The sequence below is a fragment of the Pyxicephalus adspersus genome, chromosome 5, assembly GCF_032062135.1.
Source record: "Pyxicephalus adspersus chromosome 5, UCB_Pads_2.0, whole genome shotgun sequence".
Lineage (NCBI taxonomy): Eukaryota > Metazoa > Chordata > Amphibia > Anura > Pyxicephalidae > Pyxicephalus > Pyxicephalus adspersus.
The window spans coordinates 134,568,761-134,580,451 of NC_092862.1; the positions used below are offsets into that span (position 1 = coordinate 134,568,761).

General features: G+C 38.6%; 1 protein-coding gene across 2 annotated transcripts in view; it reads right to left on the minus strand.

Annotated features, from left to right (window-relative positions):
• Positions 1-11,691, minus strand: part of FAM171A1 (family with sequence similarity 171 member A1) — a 69,562-nt gene that overhangs the window by 23,589 nt on the left and 34,282 nt on the right. For both annotated transcript variants that reach the window (XM_072412808.1, XM_072412807.1), the window contains exon 3: positions 4,488-4,580. In XM_072412808.1, the coding sequence (XP_072268909.1) occupies positions 4,488-4,580 (93 nt within the window). The remainder of the gene's footprint in view (positions 1-4,487; positions 4,581-11,691) is intronic.

Below are 11,691 nucleotides of genomic sequence, written 5' to 3' on the forward strand. Positions count from 1 at the left end.
TGCTCTAGAAACCCTTTGTCTTATATTAAAGCTAAATACTCCAAATGAATACATGCATATAATTTTTTTTAAGTTTGTCTAGAGTTTTACTTTGGAAAAAAAAATGCTGGTTTCTCCAGCAATGCCCAGGTAAACATAATGTCATTCTTTGGCCAGATCCCAGAATATGATTAGTAGTCTAAATATCAAAACAAGATGATCCTGTCTTGTTCTGCAGATCTCCAGATTTGGGATACTCATGGGATCATGATGAAGTCATCCTTTGCTCTATGGAACTGTGAGAAAATTAAGTATATATATATATATATATATATATATATATATATATATATAGGCAAACTGTGACTGTAGTGCAGAAGCAGACCTTGCCTGCAGGAGAGAAAATGTCAGATTATCAGTCAGTCTGACTGTGTGCTGTCTGGCATGGCTATGGAACAGGACTTTAAAGGAATAAACTATGTAAAACTCTCTATTCCAATATAAAAAGTATTTAGAAAAAAACTAATTTTTATATTTATTAACAATTATATATAAAATATTAAATAAGGCTACAAACACGTCAGATGATTCTCGTACGAAAATCCCCTCAGGGCTAGTATCATACAAGATTCTGAGTGTGTACAGTGCTCACAGAGGTCGTTCATGGATCTGTCCTGGCGGATCCAAGAACTACGAATGATTGTGATGGCGCTCTGTCGTTCTCCCCCTCCATATAGCAGAATGGAGCTGTATATACAGCACTCGTTCATGCATCGTTCAGTCTTTTGTCATTGGAAAGAATCGTGAAAGATCCTTTCCAACTACATAAATCAAACGTGTTTACATAGCCCAAGTCTCAATTATTGTTGGACTGGATAGGCAGTATTGCAAATACTTTGGCAGGTAAAAAAAAAAAAAAAAAACTGTATATATTCAGCTTTTAATGCTTTGGAGCAAATAAGATTTAGAATCCCAGAACAAAAAGTTATTCTTATCCAGTCAATCCCTAGATCAACTTTTTTTTTTTTTTAGCAACCAGAAATGTTTGCATGCAAAGGGTGAATTCTACAAGGGAGTTGGAGCTGAAAGGTAAGCAGATCCCCTGAAAACATTTAAATTAGAACTTAAATGTTAGAATTCATCTCCTCATTTTCTTTAACATCAGTGCCTGACCATACAAATGTTTATTGGATAAATGGGAACAAAAATCAACAGACATCACAAAATCACATTAGAAAGCTTTCCTGGAAGACTGAATTGTAATAGTCACAAAAGGGGAAAGCCCTACATTAATGCCAATGCTTTGGCAATAGAAAGTCCAAAAAGCTCATATCGGTGTTATTGTAAATTGTCCGCACTGAAAATGCATGCAAAGCTTGGTGTACTATCCCAGCATAGCCAACAGCTAGAAATTAATATTCTTCTGTGTACATGCAATATTTTAATTTTAGTTCTGGTTTATAGAGAGGCTGCTTAGCTTTATACAACTATTAGTAAATTAAGCAGGTCAGCATTTACAGCTCTTTGCAAAAATTAAACATTGCATATCAAGTTGCCCAAAGGTTTACGAGGAGTTCCCAGCTCCAGCCATGTTCCTTTATTTTGCTTAACTGCGCTACAAAAAAAGCAGCTGACATCAGAATGGTGGCTGTGGACATTGCCTTTAGATTTCATTCAGGAGGTTTAAAGTATCTGGGACACAGCATGGTCTGGAAAACACATCAGCGTTAAGTAGCAGACAGGTTTCCCAGAGTCCCCTCAGTCTTCCCCTCCTTAATAAACTTGCTTTAGTGTTTCAGGAAGACTGAATGCCTTATTGCACTTTTTTTCCCCAAAAAACTTTTACGGTACAACCTGGCCCCTTCCTTTTATTAGTAAATGTTGGCTTTAAAAAAATTAAATAGTAAAAAACATGACACTGGGCACCATTTACACGGTGTATTCTACATGTGGCTTTCATTACCGTGCAGCTATAAAACACATGAAATTGCCCTCTAGGTCAAACAGTTAAAAACTCCCCAGGAAATTGTCCCATACACTGATTGGTTGGGATCTGTTTGTGTCAAGGATGGGAACACAAACTTACATTTAAAAAGACTGGCTCTTTGAAGATTAAGTATTTCCAGTTTGAATATTAGTTGACAATTATTTATATTAGGAATTATTCCAAGGAGTTCCATATGGAAAGATTTTACCTTTTGTATATTTTCAGCGACGGTAACACAAATAATAATCCTATATTGCTATTTTTATGCTCATTTTTCTAGTTGATAGAATTTCCCATTTGTTATCTCTGCATAAAAAAAACAATGCTGAGCTGGTATTTGAATTAGTATCCGGGTTTTCCATCGTTTGTGGTCTTCAAACTACATGTCTATAAAGCTCCTCTGACTCTTGACCTCTCTGGGCCATTTTAGCCACTTTTTAATTGCAAAAACAATGTATGTCGCCCGAAAAAGAATGCAATGGGACAAGGCAAAGGAATGTGGAAAGTAGAGATATACAACGCGCTTCTCCTTTAAAAAGCAGCTGCAGAAATGACAAATGGAACAAAGGGTGGTAACGTGTCACCTCAGATTCCCTATTTAAACTTTGTCATTCTTTAAACATCCTTCACCTCTGGTAGCCCATAGACCAATATGGAGAATCTTCAACATGGAAACAGAGGGCAGATCAACCCCTGGGACCGGGAAGGGTAGAACGGAGTTCTTTGCTTTTTAACAGGCCACTCCTGTAAAGTTCATATGAATGCAGCAACCAAATTTCCCATACAAAGGTGTGGGGCTTAGTGGTAACCAGCGGCATGGCTTGATTTACCATGGAGCTTCCATCCAAATAACACATATGTTGCACAAGTCCATTTGCTTTTCAGTATTTTTGTTACTAGGACAGTGGAAAATTCTGGGTAGTGAAGAGCAGATTTTTATTTTTGAACTGACCTCAAAATAACTTGTTCTGGGAACGGATTCCAGATGTACGTCAGCCAAAAGGCTTACAGACAGCTAAGCAAAATTTCTGAGAGTCTTAATAAATTGACATATGGTGAGTCTATCACTACAAATGGGCTACTTCAGGCATTTTGCTCTTCTCACACAATTGGAAAATTGGGTGAGCAACGTATTTTAAAGGTAAACAGGAACGATTTAGATTAATTATTATAAGCAGATGCTTTATATCACTTTTTGCGCACAAATTTAGAAAACTGTATCTGTATATAATTCTTCAAAATAATAAATATAAAAACTTTATTTGCAAAAACTCTTGGCACACATTCTGCTTTAATTTTTTTGTTTACTCAATTCCTCAGCTACAGTATTCTTAGATCTTACATGCTTAGATCGGGTGTCTCCGGTGAAATATGCTATTAGTGTTATGGCACAACATTTGTGCACTTCCAACCTTGTGGCCATAAACTTGGTGAAGATCTATTTTCTGTTCCAGGATGATAATGTCCCTGAGCACCAAGCCAGTTCCATGAAAACATGGTTTGATGAGTTTGGTGTGGGGAAACTCAAACGTTTTGCAGTTTTGACCCCATCGCTACTGAAAGCATTTAAATTAGAACACATATTGCAACCTGGGTCTTTTCATCCAACATCATTGCCTGACCTTACAAATGTTTTTTGGTTGTATGGGAACAAAAATAAAATTCATATTCAAAATCACATGTAAAGCTTTACTGGAAGACTGAACTAAAAGTCACAAAAGGGGACAGGCCCATATTAATGCCAATGCTTTGTCCAAACAGCTCATATTGGTGCGATTGTGAATTATCTGCACTAAAAATGCATGCAAAGCTCAGTGTACAATCCCAGCATAGCTAACTGATGGAAATGAATGCTTTTCTGTCCTCATGCAATTATTTTAGTTCGGCTTTAAAAGAGAGGCTGCTTAGTTATTTACAATGATAAGTAATAGTCATGAAAAGTCTGAGACCTTATCAGTGATCACAGGGGATTTTATAGACAGAGAACAGAACAGGTAACTTTGGCAGCAACTCCTAATAGAACCAGACTGTTTTATTAAGCTCAATTCCTAATCTGGACTCACACAGCCCTTAAGTTACGTACACACGTCAAATTTTTTCTCGACCCACAATGGTCTTCGGCCAGATATCGGGGGAGAATCTGGCGTGTGTACAGCCCACGTCGTTCATCATCCGTGGATCCATCCTGGAGGATCCACGAACGATGAAGGACAAGCGATCCTATTGCAAGGGAAAGTGGAGAGCGCGCAGCAGGGTGCCGCTCCGCCGCTCCCCCCCCCTCCATAGAGCAGAACGGTGCTGTATGTACAGCACTCGTTCATGCATTGTGCGGTTCTTTCGTTGGAAAGGATCGTGAAAGATCCTTTCCACCAACAAGAATTGCACGTGTGTACGCGGCTTTAGTTTCCAACGTAGCTGCTATCTATAGGTAGCGGAAAGGTATCATTTTTAAAAAGTAAAACTTCAATACAGATCTGATTTTGGTCACTACAGATTCCATTCACAGCAAATATTTTCTTACCTTGATATCCTGAGATTATCTGTACAACATCATCATACACCATTAATGTGGCCGAGCGCTCAGGCAGCAATTCAAGGCTTATACTTGAAAACACTGTAAGAAGAAAAAAACATTTGTTTAGTTGTGGTAAAGAGATGAGTTGTTGGAACTTTCATGAGTTTTTGTTTTAGTTAAGAGAGCGGAAACCCATTATGATTGCAGACGTGAAAACTAGAATGCCGATATCTCACCAATAATTTTTGAGACATAGATGGAACAGTCATGTGGTTAGGCATGTAGTATTTACCAAAAAAAAAAGTTCAATATAAGTTCTTTTTGGCCTGACCCTTAAAATACTACCTCACTAACCTGTGCACATTGTCTTGCCCTATGTTGCTATTCATTTTAACCCCAATGTATGTCCAATGTATGCCATTAAGACAGACCTTAAATCAAAAACTAAAGTCACCAGGAGGAAGAACTAATTGACAAAAGAGGCATGCAATGTCCTGGTGGCTTTTTGTTTTAGCTCTGGTGTAGCGTTCAGCTCTGCAGACAGAAGCCAGAGGTGAACATAGTGTCCTCCTCTGATGTGGCAATGACAGGCCATGGACCCATCATCACTAGGGGTGGCTGCATACAGGTAAGTCTATGCCATAATGCTACGCATACTTGCCAATTAGGGCTAAATATCACCACCCATCAACAAGTTTAGCTCCTCTTCAATGGCATTAAGGCAATAGTGACACTATCAAAAGGCTTCAAATTACTAAAGGAAAAAAAATTAGATAAACCCAAATCTGGTCTATCCAAAACAGGGACCTCAGCGTTAACAATACTGGATATTATGTAACTCAAAAAGTGTCAAAAATTCGCATTTTATGAACAACCACTACATTACAGTTACTGGTAAACAATCACATGAAATTCAGGTACACAGACAAACAAGTCACACGAGTTTGCATTATTATATAGTTTTGAATTAGTAGTAGAGGTCCAACGCATTTAGCAATACTTGCTTTTTCAGGGGACGTAGGAGGACAAATTCCTTGTAACTAGCAATGGATGGATGGTCAGTTTACACACCTTATCTAGACAATCATAAGGAAAAGACAACTTTTTGGTGCTGTACTGCACCACAATTTAAATGAAACAATTCAGATGCAGCTGAACTGCAGACTTTCAGCTTTAATTCAATTAATTGAGCAAAAAATGTGAGGAACTAAAGCACTTCATTTCAGGGGCTCAAAAGTAGTTGGACAAATTAAAAAAGCTGAAAATAAAATGTTAATTTCTAATACTTGGTTGAAAACCCTTTGCTGGTAATGACAGCCTGTAGTCTTGAACTCATGGACATCACCAGATGCTGGGTTTCGTCCTTTTTAATGCTCTGCCAGGCCTTTACTGCAGCGGCTTTCAGTTGGTGTTTGTTTGTGGGCCTTTCTGTCTGAAGTTTAGTCTTCAACAAGTGAAATGCATGCTCAATTGGGTTCAGATCAGGTGAATGACTTGGCTATTCAAGAATATTCCACTTCTTTGCTTTAATAAACTCCTGGGTTGCTTTGGCTGTATGTTTTGGGTCATTGTCCATCTGTATTATGAAACGCCTCCCAATCAATGTGACTGCATTTAGCTGGATTTGAGCAGACAGTATGTCTCTGAACACCTCAGAATTCATTCGGCTGCTTCTGTCCTGTGTCACATCATGGATAAACACTAGTGTCCCAGTGCCATGGCAGCCATGCACGCCCAAGCCATCACACTGCCTCCGCCATGTTTTACAGATGATGTGCTATGCTTTGGATCATGAGCTGTTCCACGCCTTCTCCATACTTTTTTCTTACCATCATTCTGGTAATAGTTGATCTTGGTTTCATCTGTCTAAAGAATGTTTTTCCAGAACTGTGCTGGCTTTTTTAGATGTTTTTATAGCAAAGTACAATCTAGCCTTTCTATTATTGAGGCTTATGAGTGGCTTGCACCTTGCAGTGCACCCTCTGTATTTACTTTCATGCAGTCTTCTCTTTATAGTAGACTTGGATATCGATACGCCTACGTCCCGGAGAGTGCTGTTCACTTGGCTTGTTTCACCTGCATGGAGAGCTCCTTTGGCCACATGTTGTCTGTTTACAGCAAAATCTTCCACATACAAGCTTATCTGCTGAAGTGATAATAACATAACAAAGGAATTGCCCAGACCAGCCCATGAAATAGCCTTTGAGTCAATTGTCCAATTACTTTTTAGTCCCTGACATGAAGTGATTGTGTAAAAAATTAGAAAAAAAGATGTGTCTGTCCAAATATTTATAGACCCAACTGTATGGATGTCTCCTAATTGAGGTTGGTTATTCATACAACTCACATGAGGTGATCATCCTTTTTTTCCTTTCTCAAACTTTAAATTACTAGGTTTAAGAATAGATGAGCCAAGATGAGCCTTTTTATTACAACTTTTGGAAGATTTCCCCTCAAAACAAACAAAACTTTTTGGCTGGGGTTACACTAGACAAGGGCTGAGATTGATTTAAAATAAATAAATCTGAACTCCAGGACAAGCAAAAACTGTTTACTCTTACTTAAGTCTTAGTGTACTTTGTGTATTTCTTCCAGATCTGTGCAGTTATCCAGTAATAAGCTTTGCCTCTGTGTTGCAGCTTCCTGTAATAAAGACCAGGATATGCTGCTCTATCTGCCCGTGCTGGTACCTGGTCTTATATCCAGGGTTCTCCCCAGGCACTTTTAGCTGGGCGCACCACCTGGCTGTTTTTGGGTGGTTACCAAAGAGTTTGTTCACAATACACGAGCTGCCACCCACCTAAAATTTCTTCCCACCCGGCTTGAAAAAATTTCTGGGTTGAGCACTGCTTATATCCATCCCTCTAGTTTTCCATGGGCAGTCGGTAATGGCTGAGCATGCTGCGTGCCCCTCGAGTCTTCATCTGTTCCCTTTACAGATTATGTGCAGCAGTGATAAAGTCACTTATACTCCAAGGTATTATCTAGGTTTGCAAAGGAATTTGGTGCACCAAAGTTAAATTAAATCCCTTGTGGCCACTGAGGAATATATCTAAATCATTTTTGCACCACTTCAGCCTTAAGATTCCGAATCTTACTGTAACATATTTATATATTCCAGTTTCTTTTATAAACTCGTGGCTATGGCACGTCTTATGTTTTTGTTGGCACTCCATGTGAACTACAGGGGATATTATAATATAAGATTACAACCTTCAAAGCTCTAGATTCTATTGTCTTCTCTGTATGATTGCTATAAGGAGTTTTTATAAGATCATGGAGAGGAAGTGACTGAGGAATATAGATAGCAAGCTACATACACAGCAGTGTACATCCTGACCTTTTTTTTGCAGAGCAAACCACAAAGTACAGGGGAAAAATAACTTTAATTAAAGCACAGAAAGTGAAAAGTTTGCTATGGCTTCCTGCAACAGTGCTTCTTTCAAGGCAATACAGAAAAAGCTTTAAAAAGTGGGGAATGATATAAAAAATAACAATATATAGGTGCTTTATAATAAATTAATGGTGTTTGTGCTGCTTTGGTGACTCCATGTTACCGCTAGGTACAGGTAAACACATTTTAATACTTATTTCTAGCAGAAGCAGGAAAAAAATTAAAAAAAAAAATTTATACGATGAAGAATAACAAACAGATGTATTTAAATTGTGCAACCAATCAGCCATTTACTTTAGTGACCGAGAACATGATAAAATGGCTGGACTGTTAAGGGGTTTCTAAACCTAAAATATTGGTCTCTCTAGAAATGTATACAGATATATTTTCTGTATGAGCTGAAAAAGTTCTTGGCCTAAAAAAAAAAGAAAAAAAAAACATCTACAAACTGATCCACTGAAATATATTACATTGCTGTTTTTAGGTTCACATATGCTGAAATTGAGATAAATGTAAATCCTCCAGAAAAAACCTTAACTTTCGATGGGGCTACCCCTGCAAGGGTAATATGCTTGTTTAGGTATAGAAGGTGCAATTAAAAACAATAGTCCCCTTTTTTCCTTACTCCTGCAGGCTCCACCCCTGAGGGTCCATTTACAAGCCAGAAGTCGGATGGAGGAGCTGTGCCAGCCCCTGGAGAAGCAATGGATAAAAGTAGATGAAGTTGCACTTTACCTCGCCTCTAGACCTCAATAAACCATTAATCCTTCAGTATGGGGGTTGCTCCATTTACACCCCCCCTATACAGAACTGAACATTCAGCCCTTGCAGTATAGGAGTTGTTTTATTTACATCCCACTGGACCAAAAACAGCATTTTATTGATTGCAGAACAGGTCAACTGCAAGGGTAGCTTTTACACACTACACACAATACTCCTGTAGGAAGGAAATACAGGTATTTAAACTATTCACTAATCACTATTTATTAGACTGATTAAAGATTAGCTCCAGGCCAGTCCTTTCAATCAAGAAGGCTGTGAGCATAACGTATCCTGTCCAGGGGGTGCTAATATCTTCAGGAGAACATCTACCCATAATCCCTACTGAATGCATTGCTTGCATCAGAGGAGAGGACTGAAACTATTTATTTTAGAGACAAACCTATCAGATATTGATTACTGGTCTCTCTTACCAGCAATGATCTGCCTGCATTGCATACAGATGAACAGGAAAATAGTGACAATGCTACTAAGTTTAAAATAAGGTATATAATGAAAATGGAAGGATTTCAAAACAATGGTATATCGACGGCAACTTAAAGTTGCAACTTCAAACATTATGCCCGTGCACGGTTATGCCATACAGCCGACAAGACGACTGTAAGATGTTTCAGACATTTCCTTTGTTACAAACAGGTAAAATACCGGTTCCTAGATCCACAGAAAAATAGAACAGAGCAAAATGGTGCACTACATTAATACCTAGATGGGAATCCATAAGCAGGTAGGCTTTTGCTGCCTGTATGTATCTTAAATCAGAATTTTCAAATAGTATCCAAAGTAAACCTTAAATTAACTCCAATTCCAGCTTTCATTGCTTCGGTTGTTATAAAACCAGCCCTTTAGGTCTTCATTATCAGCAGCAGAACAATCAGTAATTGTTGGGAGTCTTGCACTACATAACCCCCGAACATGACATTTCCACCACACAAACACTGAGCTGAGAAAATTAGCATCGTTAACAATGTAAGTGACCTTTCTCAGTTACACAGCATGCAGTCAATACACTGTATAAAACTACTGGAAATCTCTATAATCTTAAAGGCCTGCCTGCAACACAACCACACACACTGACTGTAAAGACCGGGAAAGAAAAGTAATTTTTAATTATTAAAAGTGCAATTCCAGGCAGCAAGTAATAGTCTGGGAGCTGCATATCCAGGAAATGTTACAATCGAGTCAGGAAGTTAATTTGCTTTGAATTAAATCTTTGCATACTCTAATAAACACTATGACAAGGTCTGGCTAGAGATGGCTCCTAAAGAAACAAAGTAACTGCGATGATTTCTTTTAATACCCCTCTTTTAGGCTGGGTCTACACGAACATTTTTAAAAACTCATGTAAACGTTCCTATTGCGTTTATACGCGTTTTTAAGCACTTTTATTAGGGTTTTAAAGCTTGCCTATGTCAAGTTTTTACTGCGTTTTCCCGCGTTTACGTTTTAAGTGCCTAAAAACGCAGGAAAAAATTGAAGTCAATTGAAGAGTTTACCCACGTTTTCCAGTTTTAGCCCAGCGTTTTAATTTTTTAACATTGCAAGCAACTTTTGAGATAGTGCTCATAAACGTGCCTCGAGGAAACGTCCTGGTGTAGATTAGCCTATTGGTATGCATTGGAATTTCAAACATGAGCTTAAAAAGCCTCATATGTTAAACGCTGGGGTAAGCCTTAGGCTACATACACACATCAGACGATTGTCGTCCGATAATTGCCTCAGGGCTGATATCGGGCGAGAATCTGGCGTGTGTACAGCACTCGTCGTTCATGAATCCTTAATGGCGGATCCACAAACGATCGTAATGAAAGTGAAGGGGAGAGCACAGCGGGGTGCCGCTCTGTCATTCTACGCCCTTCTTCTCCATAGAGCGGAATGGTGCTGTATGTACAGCGCTCGTTGACGCATGGTGCAGTCTTCCAATGACAATTATTGTATATGTGTACGCAGCCTTACTGATAGCAAGGTGTACTCACCCAGCCACAGTTGTACCATATTTTAGTAATAGGAGTGTGCAGAGATGGCACCATTGCCTCCCCCATATGATAGTATTTTAGCCTGGGGAGTATTTTCTCATGCCCGAGCTCTGTCCCACTGATGGGGTCACATTTATACCGGCAAGAGCAACAGAAGGGAGCATAGATCAATAAGTATACTTTTACTAGGGGTCGGCTATCCAAAGGCACTGTGATTTTGCCCTAAATGACCAGGTAAAGGTGTCTCTTGAAAGTGTGGGATAGCTTGATGTAATCAATTATGAAAACCAAAAACTAAACTTTGAACTAAATTATAATGCAACTTTTAGAACTGTATCTACTTTACACATATACTGTGTTTTGTTTTGCTACTGCCACCATCATAATTTACTAATATTAACTTGTATTTATATAGCGCTGACATATTACGCATTGTATTACAAAGTCCATAGTCTTGTCACTAGCTTTCCCTCAAAGGGGCTCACAATCTAATGTCCTACCATAGTCATATGACATTAACACAGTCTAAGGGCAATTTTGAGGAGAAGCCCAACTGGATGTTTTTGGAATGTAGGATGAAAGCAGGAGTGCCCAGAGGAAAACCACACAAACACAGGGAGAACAAACTCCATGCAGATAGTGTCCTGGTTGAGATTTGAACCTGGGAACTCAGTGCTGCAAAGGCAAGAGTGCTAGCCACCAAGCCAACCATTCTGACCCAATTATTTTCCTTAGTGAAAAGTTTTATTGTTGAAAGAAAGCTAACAAAAGCATTGCTCCTTCCTTTTTTTCCATAATTTTGGCCACCGTGTATGACCCAGATAGTGACAAAAAACCTAATATTTTTACAGCTGTCCTTAGAATAGGATGTAAGAGTTTTCTCCTATGCTGGAGTTACTTCCTTCCATTTTCTTTTAAGCCCCCAAAACAGGAAAAGAAGTTAGGAGAAATCTCTGTAATGTGAAAAAATAAAGTATTAATGACAATATTTCTTTAAGCAAACTATAATAAAAAGGTTTGGATTTAGATATACTTCATTCATAAATGTGAGAGAGAGAGCGCG